The sequence below is a fragment of the Lutra lutra genome, chromosome 7 (genome assembly GCF_902655055.1).
Source record: "Lutra lutra chromosome 7, mLutLut1.2, whole genome shotgun sequence".
In the NCBI taxonomy this organism is placed as follows: domain Eukaryota; kingdom Metazoa; phylum Chordata; class Mammalia; order Carnivora; family Mustelidae; genus Lutra; species Lutra lutra.
The window spans coordinates 144022449-144046848 of NC_062284.1; the positions used below are offsets into that span (position 1 = coordinate 144022449).

Here is a 24400-nt window from a genome sequence, read left to right on the forward strand (position 1 = left end):
CCACCCCAGCCCCGGGCCCTGCTGCCCTGTCCATGTGGCCTGACCCCGGCTGGGACCTCAGCCCTGGGGACACTGTCACTCCGTGCGAGCTGAGCGGTTAAAATGAATCCGTCGGGTCCCCGTCCAGCCCCCAGAACAAACCGGATTCCTCCCACTTCCGCGCGTGAGGAGGACGGACACCAGCGCCCCCGTGGTGTCCAGCCTGGACTCCGCGTGGCTGGACGGCTTGGCCCGCCCTCCTGCCGGCGCTTGGCTCGCCGGACCCGGCAGCGTTTGTGCTCAGAATCCCTGAGACGCAAGGACCGCTTGCGGCGGCCGGTCCCCTGCCAGCCGCCCTTGTCCTCCACATGTTGGCGGTTGGCGCAGCCTTTTCTGCAGCCGAGCCTCGAACTCCTGCTCCGGCCGTGGTGGGAAGGCTGTGTCTTGGGGAAGAAGCAGTTTCGTGGCAGTTAGAGTCGGCCAGCAGGAAAACTTCCTGGATCTGGGCTGGTCGCCTTCGGGGACACTGAAAAGAGGATTTGGGCTATAAAAGCCCAGTGGTCTGTCAGCCCCTCAGACTCCTGACCCCGCCTCTGGGGTCCGGGCTGTAGGTGACTGGACACCCCGCACGGGCTGCAACTTGAAACTGGGGTCATGAGCTTCTCCACTGGTAGGCGGTAACCAGCTTCCTAGGAGTCTTCACCAAGCAGGTGTGTGGGTCAGAGTCTGACCAGAGAAGCAACCAGTAAGAGACAGAGACAGCCCGGGAGATCCTTTCCCAGGAGCGCCTTCGGGCAGGAGCCGAGGCCGCCACCACAGGGAGGGTTTGTCTTCCTCTGGGAAAACCGTGGTTCTGTTCTTCAGACTTGGCAGCTGAGTGGCTGTGGCCCACCCACGTCTTCAGGGTTCATCTCTCGAGCTGCAGTTCGGCTGACTGAGATGTCAACCCTAGCTACAGATACCTCCACGGGTGCCGCTCCCAATTGTGTCCAATAGTAAGCCATGATCTGTTCCATCTCGCTTTCCTGCCCCCGGTTAGTCTCTCTGGGGACAGCTGCCCCACCTGCTGTCACACTCCAGTCCTCATGGGCAGTCTGGCCAGTGAGGGACCTGTGGGGGCACCTGCTGGCCCCAAGCAGAGCAGGAGGGCAGCCGCCCCCCCGCGTGCATGCTCCCTTCCTGAGTGGGACTGAGATGTCACAGGCTGTAGTGAGTGTGTCCAGGAGAAGCAGGCCTAGCGTGTGTCTGGAGCACCTCCGCCACCCAGGGACACCATGTGGGCTCTGTCCTCCTGCGCTGGGCATGTGGCTCTCCTCTGCTACGCTCTTTTCCAGGCACCTGCCATCCCTGGGTGACTGTCTTAGAGCCCCCAGCCATCTGCCTTTGAAGGCGTAGAAAGAAAACCCGGCTCATGAATGCCGCACGCCCATACGGGCCTCGGACTACATCTGACTCCACTGTCCACACTTTCCTAGCCCAGGAAGGAAGGGGCAAAGGCTCGTGGTGGCACGGCTCATCTGCTGCTCCTCAGCAAGCCCGGGGGGTGGTGCAGAGAGGGGGGCGGGCAAATGTGGCCTTTCCGGGGTGTGGGGGCTCTTGCTGTCTACTTGTTCTCTTCTGTGGACTTGGGGATCCGAGTGCCAGGAGAGTCCCTCCCCGGGCACCAGTGACAGGATGTGCCCCATGCACCTGCCAGCACCTGTCACAGCCTCCGTCCGTGAGTCACCTGTTACTTGGCGGCCTCCTCCAGGACCCTGTTCACAGGTTCCAGACCATTTTTTACTTTCTGCTTAGGTTTCAGGGGTATTTTATTTTTACTAAAGGATTTTTTTTTTTTTTTTTTTTTGCTTGTCTGCATTTCCAACCATTTTTTGTTTCTTCCGTTCCTGTGTTATCTCAGCCCCATTGCTGCGATGCCTTGCCTCCGCTCCTCCTCTCAGACAGCACGGACGACAAATGTTTGGGGCTCAGGGCTTCTGTAGCTGATGGCTTGAAGTGGGGGCATGTTCCTTCACAGAACACGATGGTAGGGCTCGGAGTTCAGTGTCAATAATAGTAAAGATGAGAAAAGAAACAACTGTTAGCCTTGAGCTTTAGCTTTGTGTCCATGAGACTGGACACCCTTGCATCAGGTCTGCCCAGGACCATCCACAGATCCTCCCCTCACGTTGTCACGGAACTGAGTCTTACCTTGTGTGGCAGGTGTTTGGATGGTGTGCTGTGGGGAGTGGGGAGACAGAGGCCTTGCTGGGGTGATGTGAGCGCCTATCGCTCGAGCCCAGTCCTGCAACCCACATACGGTGGTTCAGAGCCTCTGAGAGGGAACTGACCATATTTAAACTTCCTACAAAAAGAAGTAGTTACAAATTGATGATATGGAAAAACTAAACATATCACAAATTTATCAGTACATGTTGTGCATTACTTACAGATTAATGGGCATTCAAGTGTACCTGTGCTCTAGAGAATTCTAGATTTTATGTAGAAACACCTGTAAAACCTTGACTCTATGAAGCTGGAAATAGACGGAGCCATAATAATAAACGGGGTGGGCATCCGCAGTGAAGGACAATATAAAGAAAAATGGGCAGCACGTTGTACGAGGGGGCCACTCACACTCCAGAGAAATCTCTTCCTGAGTCATTTCTTCCTGAGCCCAGATTGACGAAGACCGCTACCGTCCAGCCCCAGGCACGGTTGGTGGGTCTGGTCTCTCGGTGCCGATCACAGGCACCTCCGGAGCAGGCGGTCAGTTCTTCAGTCTCTGCTGTTTCCTCCATGATCTCATCCTTTTCTTCCCAGCACTACACCGGCCTCCTTGCTTGGCACTTACAAACGGAAGAGACTGAGGGCTCCCCACTGCCCGCTGGCACTGGCTGGTGCTAGTTGTCCGTGAATCTGGCAGCTCAGAGTCGAGCAGGTGTCTCGGTGGCCGGCCATCCATGGGCCACGTTTCCTGCTGCGCTCCTGACCCCAGATCTCACTGGGGCTGCTCGCTGCTTCCGTAATCTCAAGAATAAGGATGAGCCAGATAACTGCTAGAAGCAGCTATCATTACAATTAAAATGTTTTCTGTAAATATTAAGGTTTCCTGTAAATGTTTTTTTAAATGTTTTCTAAATACCTTGAATGTCCTGGTTATGACTCAAGAATGTGTGGATTTTAGTTTGCAGTTAACATGTTTCGAACATTACCACCTTCCTCCAATCCTACGGGAGCAGAATTTGACCCCGAGGAAGACGAGCCCACATTAGAAGCAGCCTGGCCTCATCTACAGGTACTGAACTCTGAGAATGCCCCAGAAACAGGGGCACGAATTGAATGTGTGTATTCGTGGGTTTTCTCTAAAGCACATGCGCCGGCTTCTAGGCCCTCGAGCTTATTGAAAGCAGACCTCTGACTTTGCAAACCTGCGCGTCTAAGAAAGGTATTTTAGCGGAAGTGAGAACATCAAATGGTTGGTTTGTTTGGACCCCTTGGTACGAACTACAAAGATACATAATTGCCAGTATGTTGGTAATGAAAGTGACCTCCTCGCCGATAGCCGTTAGATCAAGGCCTTTTGCAGCTAGATGCTCCCCCCACCCCATTTTCAGGATGTAGATATGATGCGCCCCAAAGCTCCCCTGCTAACTTGAGCATTTGTAAGGCAAAAAGTTGATCGAAGATCAGATGGGATGCCTGAGAAGACCCTGAGCCCAGCGCAAGCAGAGTGTGTGCAAGCCACGCGCTGCACCGGGGCCTGGGTCGTCCACAGGAGGGGAGATAGAGAGGGGAAAGCTGGGAACGAGCAAGATGGGGAACAGATCACAAAGGGGGGCTGTCTCGGGGGCAGCATGCAACCCACTTGTGAAGGGGAGGAGTGTCCCAGCCCTGGGTGACCGCGTCCGTGACCCGCTCACCGAGCCGTCCCAGCTTCCTGTCCGCCTGGCTCTGCCAGGACACATGCCCATGGCGGGTGCAGGTCCCAGCCCGCTGTAGCTGCTGCACACTGTGGTCTCCCGGCAGCCTCAGCTGAGCACCAGTGACCCTCCACGGCGGATATCATTTTGTTTAAATGCTATTTAAGGCTGTAGTCTGTGGTTCTGAGCTAAATAAAACAATACCGTCTTCAGTTGTAATTAAATGAAGCCATAGTATTTGGACTTAATTCTGTAGATACGTGGCTTTTTATTAAGGCTTAATATTTTCAGACAGAGATTCAACTCATGGTGTATCTTTAACCTCCAGCTAATAAAATACCATGTTGTTTGACTCATTGTTGTTTTTTTCCTCCTAGCTTGTTTATGAATTTTTCTTAAGATTTTTAGAGTCTCCAGATTTCCAACCTAATATAGCGAAGAAATATATCGATCAGAAGTTTGTATTGCAGGTAAGGTATCGATTAGTGGAAGCTTCAAAAGCCCTAAACTACAGCGCGGGAAGTCCCCATTCACTGAGTATCTTTTTCTCCTTGAAGCTTTTAGAGCTCTTCGACAGTGAAGATCCTCGAGAGAGAGATTTTCTTAAAACTACCCTTCACAGAATCTATGGAAAATTCTTAGGCTTAAGAGCTTACATCAGAAAACAGATAAATAATATATTTTATAGGTAAGTCCGTGTGTGGGTGACGTGTCCCTGTTTCCATGATGACGGTCGTGTTCACAGTCTGTGCTCCTCCCCACCCCAAGCCCATCATTCCCTGCGGCAAGTGACTGGGAAGTGGGAGCGGCCTGCCCGGGGTGTGCGGGGCGGCAGTGGCCCCCTTCTGCCTCCCCCACCCCTCCCTCTCTGCCCGCTCCCCTCCCTCACCCACCCCCCCACACACACACTGCCTTCCTCTGTTTGCGTTTTCACCCAGCTGCCCAGGGTGGGGGGTCCTAGAACCCGTGCAAAGCCAGCTGTCACTCCTTCCCCGACACGTTACTTCATCCCCCTGCCCCCGATGCATCTCAGAGAGCAGGCGGGAGGGAGGAGTAAGCAGGGGTCCTTAGCAGCTCTCCCAAGCTAGAGAACTGTACCGGAGGTCTGGAAACCCTGTGTACCTCGGGGCAGAGGAGGGCCTGCTGGAAGCAGCAGGTGTAGGTGGCACGGTCATCCCTAGGCCTGTGGGACTGCAGAGACCAGTCAGTCTGGGGAGCTGGGTGCAGAAGTTGCCCTGTCTGGGTTTACATAGAGGAGGGCACAGCCCCATGGCTCATGAAAGAATGTTCCGTGACATTCCAAGTGCGGTATTCACCTTTACTCCGCCCCATCTTCCTCCTTACCCTGGCCACAGCTTCTCATTGACTCTTAAAGTCTGAATACCCCTCAGTCTGCCTGCCATTGTCCCCACGGTTCTGCCACCACCTGAGTCACGTGGATGACTGTCCACATTTGGTTGGATGAGCCTAAGCCCTGGGCGTGGCCGGCCCCCTCACTTGTGTCTCTGCTCACCTCCAGGCCCCTTCCACACAAGCGCCTCCCAGAACAGTCTTTCCACCCGCCCTTGACCACAGCCTCAGAGGTTTGCAGACGCGGCCCCACGCCAGAAAGCCCCCCCTGGCTTGGCAGACCGGTCTCCCCGTGGCGCAGGCATTGTTCTGGCTGCTTTACCATGAGTCCAGCAACAGCTTCACGCCTGTGGTGGCACCAGATGAAGGCTGATGCGTGAAAGACTTAATACGTCTTGGCCGTCCCTGGAGAGCTCACTGCATGCAGTTTATTCTGACAATTTGGGCTTCCCGGGTCAGCTTGCCTTGAAGGCCCCTGACCCCAGGCTGGCTCAAGGTAGTGACTGATCCCAGCGGTGACAGCCATGTGTGTAGGTCCCCCCGTGAGATAAAGCAGACAGGTTTCACACTGTCGGGCCATGGGGCCTCAGTGAGGGTGATGTACAGGCCCTCACCAGGAGGGCCACAGAGGCCAGGCGCGTCCCTTCTTAGGCACAGTAACCCAGCAAGGGAGAGGGGAGCAGAGACAGATGGAGAGCCCACCACGGAGAACAGCAGCCTTGGGGCCTTCTGGAACCTGTCCCTCTGTGATCAGAGAAGGACATCGTGTTTCCTGGGTGTTGTCTTCCTCGCACCTTCTTGGCCTCGTGCTTCCTTCTGAACGGGGTCATTACACGGCAGAGGTACTTCTCTATTGAAACGTTTTTTACATTGTTTAAACAGCAAAGAACAGGTACAATTTAAATTCTGATCTTTTGGGGCGCCTGGGTGGCTCAGTGGGTTAAGCCGCTGCCTTCGGCTCAGGTCATGATCTCAGGGTCCTGGGATCGAGTCCCGCATCCGGCTCTCTGCTCAGCGGGAGACTGCTCCCCCGCCCCCCAACCTGCCTCTCTGCCTACTTGTGATATCTGTCAAATAAATAAATAAAATCTTTTTAAAAATAAATAAATAAATAAATAAAATAAATTCTGATCTTTTAGGCCCAAAATTAAAGATCTACCTAAAGTGAGGGTTGTTTTTTTTTTTTTAATTAAAATGGGGTTTGTTCAGAGAGCAGAATCACAAATCATGAAGACTCTCAGTACAGTAACGAAAACATTTAAATTATTCAGAAGTCACTGCGCTTGATTTCGTTCTCACCAAGTGCCCCAGGCTGGCGTGTGGTGCTCTTCGGTTTCAGCCATCTTTTCTGTCACCGTCGTTCCTGACCGATGCCATCAAAAGCAGGCACATTGTGTGGATTCCGTAGTTGGTCTCCGCCTTCCACACCTCCGATTTCCTGCGGGAAGGAAGGAAGGAGAAGGATCGTGAGAGAGGTCTGTGGCATGACCCCATCTTGGAAGAAAAGATCTCTGCAGCCTGTTTGGTTTATCTCACTGAGAGTGTTAAAGTCAAGCCCCTGTTTGGATAGTTTCTCCTTCTGATGAGCGCGCGGGAACTGGGAGCTACAGGGATCCGCACTGTTGACGGCCCAGCCACGGCGAGCTGGAACCCTGGAGTGAGCAGGGGCAGCCCAGGGCTCCGGGTCTGTTACAGCCCAGCGGCTAGAATCAGCGACAGCCGGTCAGTTTCTCGAAGATCCGAATCAGAGCTGGGCTCAGTGGGCACTTCCGCCGCCGCCCATGGTCTGTGAGGGCCGACACGTGCAGGATGGCTCCGGGCAGGACCTCAGGGGGCTTCCAGGAGGGAAGAAGCGGGAGCCACCCGTCCTCCGTAAGGCCCGGCCGGTAACTGGAGCAGATTCCCTTCTCCCTTCTGGGGTGATGCAAGCAACTCACGGGACGACAGATCCGTGGGGAGGGAGACAGATTCCGCCGCTTCATGTGAGGCTCAGGGCACATCCCACGGGGAGGAAAGATACTGATGGTGTCCGTTCTGGAGACCGCCTCCAGTAAGCAGGTTCTGGCTCAGTTTTTAGAGAGTCCTGATTGTTTTTTGCTGGAAAAGTGAGAAACACCGTCCGACTCCACGTGCAGACGTCTTCATTATGGCTTTCTCCCCACTCCACACCTTCCTCTCTTGTCCCTCTCAGGAAAAGTTAAAAGGAGATCTAGTTTCTCTTTTTTATATCTGTTTCAAGTCAGGTCAAATAAATAGAAACAAAGAATTTTGTTAGCCGATTCAAAGAGGCAAGTGCACCCCAGTGTTTAGAGCAGCAATGTCCACAGTAGCCAGATTGCGGAGAGAGCCCAGATGTCCATGGACAGACGAACGGGTAAAGAAGATACTGTGTATATGTGCAGTGGAGTATCACTCAGCCATCAAAAAGGAGAGCTTGCTATTTGCAGTGACATGGATGGAACTGGAGGGTGTTATGCTGAGCAAAATAAGAGAAAGACAGTTGTCACAGGATTTCTCTCGAATGTGGAATTTAAGAAACAAAACAGATGAACATAGGTGAAGGGAAAATCAAGTAAGATGAAATCAGAGAGGGAGGCAAACCATAAGAGACTCTTAACAAACGGGGCTGCTGGAGGGGAGAGGGGTGGGGGGACAGGGTAACTGGGTGATGGGCATTAAGGAGGTCACGTGATGGAATGAGCCCTGGGTGTCACAAGCGACTGATGAATCACTGGGTGCCCCTGAAACCAGTGCTACACTGTATGTTAACTAGCTTGAATTTAAATTTTAAAAAAAAACTATCTCTGATGAAAAAAAGAAACGAAGAACTTATCAAGAAGAATATAGTGATGCTGATTTAGGAAAACAAAATGTCCAACAGCAGAAGGCCGTCCTTGTTCACATGTGACAGCTGGAGCGTGTAGAGCCCGAGCCCAGCAGAGGCCCAGAGCCGAGCCCCGAGGTTTGTGGGTGCCTCGTGCTGTCCTGCTGCCTTCCCAGCCCCCTGGGTCGTCGAGTGGAGCAGAGAGTCAGCTGGCATGGCTGCACTTCACACAAAGCTCCAACTTTGCACGTGGAAACTGAGAAAACAAGCAACATTCAGGTTGAGTTTTATAAATCTGAGCACGTCCGAGCGCAGACACAGCACGAAGGATGGGGCTCTAGGGGGTCAGCGCCCAGTCTCCAGGCAGGTGCGTCACAGAGCCCGGTGGGGAGTTGAGGGCTGTGTCCCCTGCCGTAGGACCATACCGCCTGCTTCTCACCAGACGGGAGCCCCATGCTGTCTGGGTCACTCCCCACCACCTGTTCATGCCGTGGCCATACTCATTTCTGTGGCACTGTGGTTCTCTGTTCAGTGGCTGTAGCCGACCCATGTGAGGCACTCGGGGGGCCACCCTGCGTGTATGCCTTTCCCACCTCCTGTCCACGGCCCACTCCCCGCTCCATTTCACAGACCTTCGCTCCAGCCCTGCCTTCTCCCTCCCACTCACCCCGTCCAGACACCTATCAGCCCTCCTTCATGGCCTGGTTCAAGTACCAGACCTTCCGAGAATTCTACCCATTCCAGAATGCGGCAGTGTCAAGGCCCACCCTTCAGGAGCATTTCACGTGCTGTGGATATTTGACCTGTTCTTTACCTTGAGGTCCCGTGTCCATTCATCGCAAATGAGAACAACGAAATTTCAAAGTCGTATTTTTTTTTTTTAAATCATCACAAACTCTTACTTTTGGCGTAGCGCTGCCTCTAAACTGTTCTTGTCAACGGAGATGCAGAATCCTTTTTCAGGGGCGCCTGAGTGGCTCAGTGGGTTAAAGCCTCTGCCTTCGGCTCAGGCCCTGATCTCAGAGTCCTGGGATCGAACCCCGCATCGGGCTCTCTGCTCAGCAGGGAGCCTGCTTCCTCCTCTCTCTCTGTCTGCCTCTCTGCCTACTTGTGATCTCTCTCTGCCAAATAAATAAAATAAAATCTTTTTAAAAAAAAAAAAAAGAATCCTTTTTCAGACCCCACTCCCGGCAGGCAGGCGCCCATGCCTTGGTTGAGGTTGAGGTGGACTCCAGGCGAGCACGGTGTGGGCAGGAGTGGGCTGCTGGCTTCTGAGGAAATCCTCGGGAGCTGGGGAGATGTTGCCCTGTTCAGTGTCCCTGTTCTTTCTCATAGTTCCCAGCCTGTCAACGTGTTCTAAGCATGGGACAGAAGTTGCAGGGGCCATGGGAGCCCACTGGGCAGGCACAGCATGAGAGGCTTCTCAGGATGCAGATAGGCTGCTCGTACTGGGGTTCCTGGAGGGGGTGCTTGAATCCGTGAGGGGCCATGCGAGGTGTCTATAAGGAAGCAGGCAAAACAGTCCAAGTGGGCAGGAAGGGACTTCTGCCCTGGCACAGACCCAGCCAATTGTTGGAGGTTTTAAAACTGAGGAAGGTGTGGGCACCTGGGTTAAAGCCTCTGCCCTCGGCTCAGGTCCTGATAACAGGATCTTGGGATTGATCTCCACGTCGGGCTCTCTGCTTGGCGGGGAGGCTGCTTCCTTCTCTCTCTCTCTCTCTTTGCCTGCCTCTCTGCCTACTTGTGATCTATGTCTGTCAAATAAATAAATAAAATCTTCAAAAAAAAAAAAAACTGAGGAAGGTGTCGAGTTAGGTTGGCAGATGGCAAATTGCTCATCATCACCTCTAGGCGGCTAAAGTAGGGGAGCTCCTAGTACAGACCCTACAGCCTTTCTCCGTCTTTGGAAATCCAACATTTGAGCAGACCCATGCGCTCTGCCCTCCAGGTCTTTACACACCACCCTCCCCACAAAGCACCTTGTTTCCTTATTCAGAGGATTTTAGTCTTTACAGTTGTTACTTCAGTGTCGAATTCTAAGTGGCATGTTGCTTCTTCTAGGTTTATTTATGAAACAGAGCATCACAACGGCATAGCAGAGTTACTGGAAATCCTGGGGAGGTGAGTCGTCTCTGTTCCTGGCAGCAAGTGGAATGGATTCCAGAATGATTCAGCCCACTGAGTCCAGCAGCCCTCCCCAGAGCGAGGCGACTGAAACCATTCCCAGAGGAACTAAGACCTCTCTTGATGGAAGGGGTTGGTGAGGTCTGGGGTTAGAAGCCACCGAAGAGAAACCCCACTGGGTGCCTGGCTCGGCACGCAGGTGCTGTTTCACACCCCTCATCAAAGACGGTTACCTTAAGGTTTATCTGTGACACCTGGAAGAATGGATCATTTACTGTACACGGGCGGTGTTGAGTAAATGCTAATACTTCAAATTGCTTTGGTTTTATAACTTTTTTATAAATGTTCTTAAAAGTAATATTTTAAAAATTTTACCATCTTAAGCCAAGTGGAGTTCTTGCTTGCTAAATCAATGACCTATAGATTTTATATCAGACCTCCAACCCACTGTTTCCCAGAGTTCCTCAGGGTTCCCCAGTTGAATAAGCTTGGAAGTACTCTCCCCCAGCACATTCCTCAGGGATTCAGCTGCATCAACAGCTAAAGGTTCCGAGGGACATTGCAGGGAGGGAAGCTGTGTCCATCCCCGGAGCTTTGGGAACACAGGAAGCCTGTCTCCGGGAACACAGGTGTCATCTGATCTATCTGCACTCCAGCAATGCTGAGAAAACCGTCCTTGCTATTTTAGATATAATCTGAAAGAACCCTTAGTCCTCCTGCAGAAGTCTACTTTGACCTGTTTCAGCACAGTCGGCCGGTTACTCTCAGTAGAGTATGGTGAGCGGTTGAGGGCCCCTTACTAGTTGTATTATCTTCCTTAACTAGTCTTGGCCACTGTTTTCTTAGTAAAGTGGGGAAATCCACTCACCCCCAACATGTTGCAAGGAGGGCATTAAGTGTCTGCACAGCCCGGTGTGTCACAAAGAGGACTCTGCTTCCTGCTGCTGGGATCCAGAAGAGGTGTTTGACCTTGAGGGTCTCCCAAATGCAAATGAGCAGGTCATCCCTAATGTCCACTTCAGACAGCCTGCGGCACACACGTGTGCAGGACCCCTAGAGGGTGCAGAACAGTCTAGAAATTGCTGTCACTGCTCCGTAGCTCCAACACGTGTCTGTGCTTACCAAATAATAAAACCAAATAGAGAAAAAGGAAGCCCCCTCGCCCAGCTGGAAACCAGTGGGTACGCTACTTAATGTTAGAGACAAAGCTTCAGTATGGAGGCAGGAGTGAGTTTTTTTGTAGAAGGGAATGACTTCCTGGCTGATTTGCAGCCAACTCCCATCCTGCACACTCAGATTCCGTCCTGCCCGCATTAGAGTAACGAACCCAAATTCCTCTAGAGAGGTGCCAATTCCTAAAAATGGGTGAAGGCAAAGGGAAGGTGCCGGGGTTGGGCAGACCCAGAGCGGGGGTCCCTCGGGAGCTGCCCGGCCTCCACGGCCTGTCTAAAGAAGGAGGCTTTGCCCCCAGGGACTCGCGCTGTTTTGGGTAACCCAGAACAAATCCAAAATCTTAGAATTATCTTACACATAACAAAGATAAAAATGACCGTGCTTCTTGGAAGGTATTTAGTTTTCTTTTTCATTTCTGTTAATATCGTCTTTTGTGCAATGTACATTTTGCTTACCAATTTTTATGCTGAAAATGAGAAAAGAAAAACCAAGATTTTTTTTAATCTGGAAATTATAAATATTCAAACTTTGAATAAATTCTGTTTTCACAGTATAATTAATGGATTTGCCTTACCACTAAAAGAAGAGCACAAGATTTTCTTACTGAAGGTGTTGCTACCTTTGCACAAAGTGAAATCTCTGAGTGTCTACCATCCACAGGTAAGGGGTGCCCAGCGGTGATGCGCAGGTGGGGATACTCGCTAGCACAGGGTCTCCACAGGAGCACTGATGAGTCCAAGACACAGAATCCCAGCCTGTTACTGGGAGTGTCCTCTTTGTTATGTCCCATTGCCGATGTAGGTAATTGAAAGGATACAAGGGTCAAGAGATTCCCTCTTAAGAAAATCAGAAACAGGGGTGCCTGGGTGGCTCAGTGGGTTGAAGTCTCTGCCTTCAGCTCAGGTCATGATCCTAGGGTCCTGGGATCGAGCCCCGAATCAGGCTCTCTGCTCAGCGGGGAGCCTGCTTCCCCCTCTCTCTGTCTCTGCCTGCCTCTCTGCCTACTTGTGATATCTGTCAAATAAATAAATAAAATCTTAAAAAAAAGAAAGAAAGAAAATCAGAAACATCTCAGGAATAGAGAATTTCAGAATTCGTTCTAAGCACAGAGAAGGGGGTGACTCACTCAATGACAGGAGTCAAGGGCACTTCTCAGAGGAATTTTTCTGTCAGATTTTAAATCTGGCTCCTTCAAGAAGAAGCCTCTGTCTGTGGCCAGTGACAAAGCTGTGGGCTTTCTGTAGTTTGCAGAAATCTGATGACAGTTACCCTGAACACCTGGTCCCTAAGTGGTTCCTACCCGGTTAGGCGGCTGCACTTACCCACGAGACGTGGTCCCTCCTTTGCTCTCGCCCTCATGAACCCTGCATGGACAGGTGCGGAGGGTCGGGGACAAGCCTGGCAGCCAGCGGGCTCCCCCATCCTGCAGGCCCTCATGCTGGATGGCACAGTGTGTCGGCACAGGCTCAGTCACAGGAAGTGTATTCTTTTTTTTTTTTTTTTTTTTTAAGATTTTATTTATTTATTTGACAGAGATCACAAGCAGGCAGAGAGGCAGGCAGAGAGAGAGGGGGAAGCAGGCTCCCTGCTGAACAGAGAGCCCGGCACGGTGCTCAATCCCAGGACCCTGGGATCATGACCCAAAGGCAGAGGCCTTAACCCACTAAGCCACCCAGGCACCCCAGGAAGTGTATTCTTTACGGGAATCTTGGCATGTCAGCTTCCTGGGAAGTATTTTACTTCGTGGTGGGTTTTTTCCCCCTTCTGCTGTTAATGGGTGATGGTCACTATACTTCAGCCAGTTTGTTATCCTGTTGTTCTACAGAAGAGATTTTAATAGTTCAGTGGTTTAAGGTACAACCAGATTTTAATTTGTCTTTTTCCAGCTGTTAGATTACTTGTTAATTACAGTCTCTAAGAAGAGGGTGAGGAAAATCCCCGTCAAACCAAGGCTGACTCGTCAATATTTTATATTCGTCTGAAAAACTGTTGGCTGATTTTTTTAGCTTTCTGCTGTGTCTTGTCCCTGAGAGTCCTCCTCAGAGCACCAGTGTCTGCCCGCCCCGGGGTGGGGGAGGCCATACTAAGGGGGTGGGGGGCAGCGTTGCCGTTTTGGAGGGAAATGCTAATGCCCCCTCTCCTGTACTTCGCAGCTGGCGTACTGTGTTGTGCAGTTTTTAGAAAAGGACAGCACCCTCACTGAACCAGTAAGTATGCTCTCTGGCTGGGACCTTGGTCCAGGCGCCGGTGCACCCGTGATGTGGCCTGTGGGTGTCCCCAGATGTCCTATCACTGTGGGCTCCACTGGCCAAGTAGCTGCTCGGAGCACGTCATCACCTGCGGTCACGCTGACAAACACACTGCTTCCCTTCACGTGTCGTGTGTTCAGAGTGTGGCGACTTGGATTACAGGGTCCTTTACCGCGGTGATGATCATACGTGAGCAGATTGCCTCTTCCCTGAGCTGGACCACAGTCCTCCGAACAGGAGGCGCTGGCATGTGGATCGCGCACCCCTGAGCGGCAGTGTTCCTCCTGGGTCCGAGGGTAGCTGTTCCGTGATCACCACATCACAAGTGTCCGGTGGCCGCTGTTGAGCGTGTCGATTTCCAGATTTCTCGGCCTGTTATCGTGTCTAAAAACGAAGGCTGTCATATCCTAGATTAGCCAAGTGGAAAGTGTGGGGGGCCGGTGTAAGCCTTTGAATACACTTTTTTTGGTCGCTTTATTGAGCTATAATCCATATACCATACGTCTCACCCATTTGAAATGTCCAATTCAGTGGCTCTTTGGTATATTACGTTATTAATTTTCTTTATGATAAAGTACGTGTAGCATAAAATGCAATGTGCCATTTTCACTGCACATGCATGGGGCATTAATTACATCCCAGTGCTGCCCAGCTGTCAGCACGGTTCCCAGAACTTGGTTATCGTCCCAGACAGAAGCTCTGATCCCCCCGAACGCCAACTCCTGCTTCCCCCCTGCGCACCCCTGGTGGCCTCTCACCTGCTTTCTGTGTCCACGAGTTGGCCTCTCCCGGGCGCGGGTGGACTCGTGCAGGATGTCGTCAGGGTTCAGACCCGCCTTGCCTGTGTCCGAACTCGGTCCCCGGGTGCGGCTGGATGGACTCCCTTGAATTCTGTTCGTCCGCTCCCCTGCCAGCGGACGCTGGGGTCACTGTGAGCGTGGGTGCCAGGGGTCTGTGCAGGTCCCCGCTCTCGGCCCTATCGGTTGTACGGCTCAAGGGACAGTGCTGGGTCAGCTAGTGTTCCTGTGCTTAGCTCTGGGAGGAGCTACTCCACTGCCCGCCGCCCCCCCCCCCCAGCAGCTACACGGGCTCTGCGCCCTCCACATCCTCGCCAGCACTCGGGGTCATCCTTTTTTTCATCCTGGCCATCTAGTGAGCGTGTGGTGGCGTCTCTCGGGGGCTCTTTGATTGGCATGTCCCTCCCGGCTGAAGAAGTTGGGCATCTCCATGCACTGGTTGGTCACCTGGTGTGGACCTACCCCTTCAGACCCACCGCCCGTGTTTTATCCGCCAGGCAGTTTCTTTCCATTGAGTAACAAAGTGAGAAGTACGGAGTGTCAGCTGCAGCGTTTGAGTATTCTTTCTGAAGCTAACCGTTGGGATAGAAAAGGCAAATGTCATTCCAGCATTCTCCCTCCCCGTGGCTGCCTCCACAGTGGTCCCAAGACGTTGTGAGTGTTACGGTAGAAACACACAAGAAATGCAGTTTCTCTGTTTCTGGGCCACGCTGGCTCCCAATCTCTGCTTTCTTCTGAACCCCATGCACTGACTCCCGGAGTCACCCGGCAACTCCGGAAGAGCCCTCGACCACAGCCCCGGGATCCTGCACACCTCTGCCTCCTCCAAGATTCTGGAAGCCCCCACGGAGAGGCACCAAACTTACCAGACTTCAGTGTCAAACCCAGAGTGTTTTCTCCCTTTCAGGGTCAGGTTATTTTTATCCCCCTTGACTAAACGGAAGACGTGCCTTGGTGGGGAAGGACAGCTGAGGTGGCCCCAGTGATCAAGTCTCTTCTCCAGTGGGGCCACATCCTCAGGGCCTGTGTCTGTGTTGGACAGTGGCTCCCCACCAACGGGTTGGAACCATTACCGAAGACACGTATAGAAACAGATTCTGGCACACGCCCTGCCTTTTCTACCTCAGAAATAAGGGAAGGAAAAACACGGAAGGAAAGAAAAAGCGTGCACTTCCTGATTTTTCTCTGTGTGTATTTCTCACACGCTCCAGGGACTGAAGAATTCACCAGACGCTGCGCCGTGTTCGCCGCAGGCCAGGCCCCCACTGTAGTGCCCCGGTCCCCGGCCAGGTCTGTCACAGCCCAAGTCCTAATCCTGCCCAGCACGCCCCTGTTCTTCCTTCCCCAGAGACGAGTGCGAAAGCTGACAGCAGTTGGCGGGAGCGGGAGCTCTTGGCCGTAGTTGTCTGACGGAAGGAGAGAGGCAGCCGCTGGCCTCCGCTGGGTCCTTCTGTCTTAGACTGAGTTGGCACGGGCGTGGAGAAGCCCCTGCACAGCCAGTCCCAGGACTGCCACCCAGATTCGCTCCGTTCCCGGATCTCCTGCAGCACAGACTGCATACTAGTGCTCCGTGAACTACAGAAAGCAGACTTTGTTTTCTGCACATCAAAACCGTGCAGACCCTCACCTCAGGGAACTCCTATCTTTGAAGTTCCCATGTTATGAAATACAGAGGCTGCTCGTCTTCTTTCAGCATTGAAAGCTTGTCGACAAGAAGATGAACGGGATAAAGTCTCGTGAAGGTGTGCGTCCACTTGGCAGTGCTGAGGAGGACACGGCACCCACAGGGGGGTCTCAGGGTCCGCACCCAAGACTCTCCTGAAGCCAGTGTGGCCAAGGTCAAGAATGTTTAAAGTACGATCCATTTAAAAGACCTGCATCACTCCCGTTCAAGGTCTGCAATTAATATTTTATTTGTGAACTGTGTGTAGCGCTCAGAAACCCTCTTGAGCACATATGCTACTGTTGTACGAACAATACAAGCTCATCCGATCACAGGTGGAAGTAAGATCACGTTACGTTGTCGTCTGCCTGTTTCTTCAGGATAATTGACTTCTGCTACAGGATCTGGTGGGAACCCCCTTTTTCCTGGTGTGTCGGGGAGGGGCTCGCATGCCCTCCCCAGCCCTGTCCAGAGAGCAGCACCCCGTCGAGTCTCCAAAGGAGAGCTCAGTGCATGACCTGCACCCAGCAGCAGATGGACGCTTTTGCCTCGATGAGCTTCACCACACAGGCCCCTCTTTTACGAAGTGCTCCTGCCTTCTGAAACCATGGTATCGAGCATCGGTCACTCCAGATGGTGTGATAAGTTGGTCCGGCATGGGGCTCCGATTCCAGAAATAAAACCTCTTCTAGAGACATTGAATAGCTAATGCCATTGTGTTCTGCGTCTCACACGCTAGTGTGTTTTTCCTAACAAAGTACCATTTGACAAATGACAAGGAAGAGTGGGTTTGGGAACTGACTGACATCTGCTGTAATCTTTTTTTTTTTAATGATTGTTTAAAGATTTTATTATTTATTAGAAAGATGGAGAGAGACCACAAGTAGGCAGAGCAGCAGGCAGAGGGAGAGGGAAAAGCAGGCTCTCCGCTGAGCAGGGAGCCCAATGCAGGGCTTGATCCCAGGACCCCGGGATCCCGACCTGAGCCCAAGGCAGCCGCTCAACCGACTGAGCCACCCAGGCACCCTGACATCTGCTGTAATCTTAATTGTGGTCCCCACACTGGGGAATAGTAGCTGGTAACTAAATGTCCAACGGTTTTGAGCAAAAAGTAGGACCAAAATCATTAAACGCTAGATGTTTTAAGGAAATCCCTTCAGAGATAATCATTTTGTAAAGTTTTACATCAGACTCCAAAACGAGGAGCACAGTCTTTTTTATAAATGTTGGAGTTTCATAAAGTGTAACATCATGAAAGACCATCTTGGAGCCTGAAGGCCAAAAGCGTTAAGCGGAGTTGTTCGGAATGGCTGCTGTTGAAAGGCCCATCGTGTTTTAGCCACAGTCAGGATGTCACCGCTGGCCTGCCCAGCCGTCAGGTGCCGTCTGCAGGGTTGCGGAGGATGGGCCGGTGGAGAAGACCCACCCGCCAGCCGGAAGGAGCTGGCACTTGCCGTGATTTTCGTGGCGGTCCCGACGCTAGTGAGGGGCTGGGACACTGGTTCCTGAAATGGTGGTGATGGGCTGCGGTCGTGTTCTGGGCCCTTGTGCTCTTTCAAAGTGAAGACAGCTGCACTCTAGAAATGTTACTCACCCTCACCGAGTTGAATCTGACACTCTGGGGGGACGATCTTTACTGGTATGGTTGTGATAGGAAATTTGGGAACTATAGGAGTGAGATAGAGAAAGGTTGCCCCACAGAAACTCCTTCTCCCTGCCGACCGGGGCAAGGAAGGTAAGGTCCGGTCCCCGCAGGTGAGGGAGCTGTCGCCACCACCGGCTGAACAGGCCTCTCGGGGGCCGGCGGCACAGATGCTGTCGGGTGGATCCCCGCTGAGGCCACGCTGCCGTGCTCCCCATGGGCCAGCACGCCTCGGTGCAAGGTCCTCGCAGCCCCCGAGGTGGTTACCAGCCTAGGGTCACAGGCCACATGCGCAGAGGGCAGTGGGACCTCAGATCCCCCTGCAGCCCCACGCAGCCTGAGCTACAACAGGATCAACTTATTCCACATCTCCTGTTCTGACTCATCTTAGCACAGTCGGAAACACCGTGTTGGCGCACAGTGTGCAGAAATACCCAGGAACGGTCAGTTTGAGAAAGAAACAGATTTTGCGTACCTGTGACCAGCAGCCTCCCCGCTGACCGCTCCTGCATGGAAACAGATACACAGATTCCTACTTCCCGTGTCTCTCCTTTGTTCTTCTTCTCTCTAAACCCTCCTGACTGCTCATTTTTTATTTTCTTTTTTTCTGAAGGGACTGACTGCAGTGGGGTTAAGCAGAGGGAGCGGGTCACATGTGTTAAAGTGGCGATTCTGAGGTAAATCAGATGAGATCCGGTTCTCTGATCATAAAAAGCCCACGTGCTGAGTTATGGTGCGGCCATTCTGTCTCCACAGAAGAAAGCGTCGCCTGGTTCTGTGGCTCTGCTCGGGGGGGTCGCGTCCATGGAGCAGAGGTGGCGGGTGTCACACCGTGTGTGTTTTCTCCGGCAGGTGGTGATGGCGCTTCTCAAATACTGGCCAAAGACTCACAGTCCAAAAGAAGTCATGTTCTTGAATGAATTAGAGGAGATCTTAGACGTGATCGAGCCATCGGAGTTTGTGAAGATCATGGAGCCGCTCTTCCGGCAGCTGGCCAAATGCGTGTCCAGCCCCCACTTCCAGGTACGGAGGGCGGGCCGAGTGGCCTCGATGGGAGTCCACATTGGCAGAGGTGACCGGCTTTGGTGCGTCGCGGCCATGCCGTGCGTGTCATGTGGGCGAAGGGAGATGGCCGGTATAGTCGTACTTCGAAGTGGGATGCTAAGACACTGACTCTGTAAAACACACTTGAGCATCTCGGCCGCATCACTGACCCCCTGCTTCTCGCTAAGAGTAATTAGGAAAGGCTCCTCAGGGAAGCTGTCTTTGTCTTTCTGTTCCGTGTGCCCCAACGGCATCACACCTCGCTCCCTGCAGCCGAGCAACGGACACTTGGGGACAAAGTGTTTGGCCCTGACACTCCCCGTCTACAAGCACTTGTTTCTGACACGTATACGTTCGGACTTTTGTCCCCCCTCACCCGCCAGTTCCTGTTTGAGGAGGCCTCAGTCACCTGCCGCTCTCCCCTCCTGGGTTCCTCATTCAGCCTTTGTGGCCTCATTCTGAGGTCATCCCCAGGACCTTTGTTCAGCCTGTCTGCCTCCCTTGCACGTGCTGGAACGTGTTGTGAGCTCACCCTGAGCAAGGCGGCCCTCCTCCTGACGCCTTCCATGCTGCTGTCTGCCCCGGGGCCTGTCACCTCTGGGGAATTAATTCTCCCATCCTCTGTCTGCCCTGTAGGAACGTAAGCTCTGCGAGGGCGGGAGTCCCACTTCACCTTGTGCACTCTGACGCCTTGGCTCTTCCCGGACCCATGATGGAGGGGAGTGGGCAGAAGGCGGGTGGAAGGGTAGCATTTGGCCCGTGTCCTCCATGTAGAGCCTGGGGCGCAGCCTAGATGTTCCTTGAAAGAGTGGAGAAGTGAGTGAGTGTGTTCTCGGTGGGCAGGAAACTGTCTGCCTTTTGCAGCGGTCTCTTGGATGACGGTCTCGAGTGTGCCAAGTCTGTGGCGCTGATTGATGGGTGTGATTCATCACCTCCCCACGCAGTTGTGGCAAGGGTCCTGCTGAATGAGTGTTTCTCGTCACGGTCACCACAGTTGTGCCCTCCGTCTTGCAGGTGGCAGAGCGAGCGCTGTATTACTGGAACAACGAGTACATCATGAGCCTAATTAGCGACAACGCAGCAAAGATCCTGCCCATCATGTTTCCTTCCTTGTACCGCAACTCCAAGACCCACTGGAACAAGTAAGAAGGGGGCGCGGCGGGGGACTCCATCTGTGAAGCGTCTGCCCTCAGCTCAGGTCATGGTCCCAGGGTCCTGGGATTGAGGTCCGCACCAGGCTCCCTGCTTGGTGGGGAGTCTGCTTCTCTCTCTCCCTCTGCCTGCCGTTCCCCCCGCTTGTGCGCTCTCTCTCTCTCTCTCTAATAAATAAATAAAATCTTTTTAAAAATTAAAAGGAAAAACAGGAAAGAGCTGGCTGTCCACTGGGGCATTTAAAGTTCCCTATATGTCGCTGAAACTTCAATTAGGATTGAAATCCAAGTCTGAAATACTGGTTTAAAAAGGAGACACACGTAAGCACTTTGCAGAGACCTTCACCTTGTTGTGAAGGTGAATGCAGGTGAAGTCAACGTACCGAAAGTCCCGGACCCATAAGAGGCATCAGCGCGCGGCTCTGGGGTTCACTGGGGCACTCCTGGCACGGCCCCACAGACCTCGTCATTGTATCAACTTTCAGCAGCCTTTACTCTGCCACATTCATTTTTTATTACGCTCAGCAGGTGGGAGCAAAGGCCTTGAAGCTCAGCCGCCGTCCCCGTGTGCATTTAGTACAATGCGAGAGGCAGTGGTGGCTGCTGCCTGTTGCACGGAGAGCGGTGTTATTTAAATGTTTCCAGATACAAGTGGGGTTTTGTTATGAAGTGCGCTACGAAGTCCCCATGAACCTACAGCAGCAGAAACAGCGGCAGGCCTGGCAGCAAGGAGGGCGGTCGCGGGTGGGAGGGGGGTTTTCTGTGTCTGCTCACAGGGCCGTGGGCTTCCTGGGCTCCACAGCGCGCCCCGCTGCCCGTCTCGCTGCCCGTTTGGCCGTGCTCTGAGGGCAGGTGGGACTGGCGTCCTCTCCAGGCTCCACTGGGTCACAAAGCAGCTGTGCCTCCTCCTTCTCCTGGACATCAGAGCCAGGAAGCTGAGCTTCGTGAAGCCATTCCGTGGTCATTTTATTTTGTGTCTTCCAAAGCCCTGTTTTGGCATTATTAAAAAAGTTTCCTACCCTTAATTAAGATGAAGAGGAAACTGACATGTCCTTGATGCTGAAATGTTTCCGTTATTTTCCCCTACACGTTCTGTTTCTTCAACTGTCAGTGTTTTTTATTCCGTTTCCACGGAAGGTGGCTGCTGTCAGGCATGACAGAAAGCGAGGGGCCCCGGGGCCGGTCCAGAGCGCTCCACGGGCTGCTTGGAAGAGTGACGGGGCTTCGGTTAGAGAGCCCAGGGGCGTGTGACAAGGCCGCAGCAGCAGCTGGAGGGTCAGGGGGCAAAGGGCTGTGGCCGAGGAGGGCAGGGAGGTGGGTAGAAAATTGGAGGGTTCAGAGCCTAAACACCAGGGTCTGCTTACAGGACAATACACGGCTTGATCTACAACGCGCTGAAACTCTTCATGGAGATGAATCAGAAACTGTTCGACGACTGTACCCAGCAGTTCAAAGCAGAGAAACTGAAGTAAGTTGCTCCTTTCAAAAGCTACTCTTTCGAGGGTTTTCTCTTCCTCAGGCCTGAATAAAGCTCTTGGGTGGGTGGGTCCTAAAACGCTCCTCACTTTAAAGCAAAATCGGTCTGTCACCCTCGAAACAGAAACGCAAACACTTGTTACGTTCACTTGTTGGCGGAGAATATCTCTGTGCTCCCCGTTACAGCACCAGTTTAATCACTTCTGAAAAACGTGCGTGCAGCCCGGACTTTAGCTTTGCCGAGGAGCACGGAGGGGCTGGGGGCGTAGGAGCTTTTCAGATCTATAAGGCCGAGATTTGAGTTCTGTCCCCTGAGGTCTACGTGACTGAGCAAGCATGTTCATCCCGACACGGTTTTGCAGGCCCGTGTGGCACAGGCCTCGTCCGAAGCCTGGCCGGCGTCCTTCATGAAACCCGCGCCCGGCTCTCACTCAGAGGAGGACGTCACCGTCGGGTCTGGGCTCTGGGCAGGTTTTCTTGTTTGCTTGTCCCTTGAAGCTAGCTCAGGAAGATACACTTTGCACGAGTATAATTCAGGCTACGGGATACACGTAACCAGCGGTCCCGCACACACTTCACAGATGGCACGTCCATGCTGTCCAGTCGGTCGGGCCCTGTCGCAGGTTCTGACAGCACAGCAGTGCCTACGACAAAAATGTGGCATGAGGGGGACCCACCGCGCGAGGTGTGGTCTGCAGGGCCGGGAGGGAGGCAGGGGCTCGTGCACATGGAGCCTCCCGGCCTCCAGCTTTGTGGCCCGGACTCACTCGGAGCCGAGCACAGGGTTCACCCGTGCCTTCCACCTTTCACGCGGTGAGTCTCTCAGCTTTCTGAAAAGGAAATCTTAAAGATCACGCAGCACATTCTCCAGATTAAAAAGAAGAAAAAAAAATGTTGGGTCAAGGTGAAGGGATTTACAGAAGGTTGTGGGCCTCTGGCAGTGGGAGTGGACGAGAACTGGGTCCGAATATGGTTCCTTTTTAAACCCGTCCTTGTCGGGACGTCAGTCTTTAGCCTCGGTTCCCGTATGCTGTGGAACGATCTCGCTTTCCACGGCCCCATAAGCTTGTCTTCAGAGTTCTCTAGGTTCCCCCGAGCAAGCAGCGAGAGCAGGATGGTGCAGGCCTGCGGGGCTTGTACGCGTGTCCTGGGGGCCCACGGTCTCCAGCGTGTTCTCCCTGCGGCCTGCTCACTCGCTCAGTCTCTGCCTCTGAGTCTGGCTTGTTTTCCGCGTCGCGTGTGCCGCGTCCCGTCCCGCGGTGCTCCCCACGGTGAAGCTGGGGGAGTAAGACCAGAAGTGACAGAGGAGAGTAGGTGACCGCTGCTGGTCATGCCAGCGTCGCCTCTCGCCTTCACGTGCACGTGATCCCTGTCTGTAATACCAATGACATTTTGCTGTTTTTCAGAGAGAAGCTAAAAATGAAGGAACGAGAAGAAGCGTGGGTTAAAATAGAAAATCTAGCCAAAGCAAACCCCCAGGTACTAAAAAGAGTAACGTGAAAACCTCCAGGGTATTACTGAATGTTTTTATGAGCTGGGAACGTGGGGTCCTCGCGCGAGGGGCGGGGGGCGGTCTCACCAGCCTTATATGTGGGAATGTCTGCGATAAACGTGCTTCTCGACTTCTGTACAAGTAACTGATTTTTGCCTCACAAGGCTTTTACCACAGAATTGATTTTTTTTCCCTCTGCTTTTTCAACAAGATCTAAATCTTACCAACATACTGTGGTAAAAAGGAAACCAGGGTACAGCCTCTGTTTGGGGGCCAAGATTGCAATTTGCTTTCTCCCCACAAATGTCATAGACGCTGTCACTCAAGTGTTATGTCCTTTCTTTTTAATATCAAAATCATTTGAAAAAAAAGATTTGAAATAGATGAAGTACAAAGTTGGGTGGCCTTTTTCCTAAAACCAGGTTCCTGGAGGCTGAGCCTTTAATTGTTGAAAATTGCCTGACTTCTATCATGTCGGCCACTAACCCTTCCTCCTGACCTAGCTAGAAGCCTGCAGTGCGCTCTGGCAGGCAGGCGCACGTGGTGTGTCCCATGGAGCTGCCAGCAGGTGCAGCGGCGCCCTGCAGAGTGCCCACCGTGGGCCGGCGTGCGGGATTCTGAGCTGTGTGGTCTTGGGTGTCATGTCCACTGGTCCCAATGGACTGCAGTGCTGTCCAGCAGGTGCTCCTTCTGGTTCGGGGCCAGTCTGAAAATCACAGGGGCATGTCCCCACCACAGGCACGGTCCCCAGGCTGTCCTCCGCCTCCCAGAAAAGACGAGACAGTACTTTAGGAGAACCATTCAGCTCCCTTTAGAACCCTAAAGGGTTCGTGCAGGTGGGCTGAATTCCAAGCAGTCCGCTTTTCCTGGGTGAGAGGTGTGCACAGGTCATTCGCTAAGTCCGTGCTGCCGGTTTTTCAGTCTGACATCACCTGAAAAGCAGTGCATGAACAGAGGTTTATTAAACGTATGTGTTTGATCTGTGTGACGTCTCGCTTGTACTTCCCTCAAGAAAACCACATTCAGGAGACTTAAGCCTTCGGAAACTGGAATGACTTTCTTAAGTGAGGTCCCAGTCCCCACGTAGAACAACCCAGCAGCGTCCCTTTTATAGCCTCCGTTCTGTGCTCTTCACGGAAACGCTGTTGTGAGGTGACCCGTGCAGGCACACCGCTCCGGGCATCTGCTGTAAGGAACAGAGTGTGTGGTTAAAATACTGACATTTGTTTTTAAGACACAGGAAAAGCGGGAATCTGGGGCAGGTGGAGGCGGGCAGCCCTGCCTGACAGCCGCGTGCAGGGGGCCGGCCGGGACCCCGCCCCCCGCGCCCGTCACCTCGACACCCTAAGACGCGTGAACCATGCACAAGTCAGAGAGCCCACTTCTGTTTATCTTACTGAGATATAGAAATGATCTCATGGAAACCCGCACGAAGCCTTCCTGCCACAAACGGGAAAGAGCTGGTGGGTTGTGTAACCAGCGTGGCCTGGTTTTCGCTGCTGTGCAGTAACAGGTGTCCCTTCTGAAATAGACA

At 52.9% G+C, this 24400-nt stretch overlaps 1 protein-coding gene across 8 annotated transcripts in view; it reads left to right on the plus strand.

Annotated features, from left to right (window-relative positions):
• PPP2R5C (protein phosphatase 2 regulatory subunit B'gamma) overlaps nucleotides 1–24400 on the plus strand; it is a 123689-nt gene that overhangs the window by 88377 nt on the left and 10912 nt on the right. For all 8 annotated transcript variants that reach the window (XM_047737653.1, XM_047737654.1, XM_047737655.1 and 5 more), the window contains 10 exons: nucleotides 3146–3256; nucleotides 4259–4351; nucleotides 4439–4569; nucleotides 10117–10176; nucleotides 11904–12012; nucleotides 13506–13559; nucleotides 18556–18726; nucleotides 19762–19889; nucleotides 21265–21366; nucleotides 22781–22853. In XM_047737653.1, coding sequence (XP_047593609.1) covers nucleotides 3146–3256; nucleotides 4259–4351; nucleotides 4439–4569; nucleotides 10117–10176; nucleotides 11904–12012; nucleotides 13506–13559; nucleotides 18556–18726; nucleotides 19762–19889; nucleotides 21265–21366; nucleotides 22781–22853 — 1032 coding nt within the window. The remainder of the gene's footprint in view (nucleotides 1–3145; nucleotides 3257–4258; nucleotides 4352–4438; nucleotides 4570–10116; nucleotides 10177–11903; nucleotides 12013–13505; nucleotides 13560–18555; nucleotides 18727–19761; nucleotides 19890–21264; nucleotides 21367–22780; nucleotides 22854–24400) is intronic.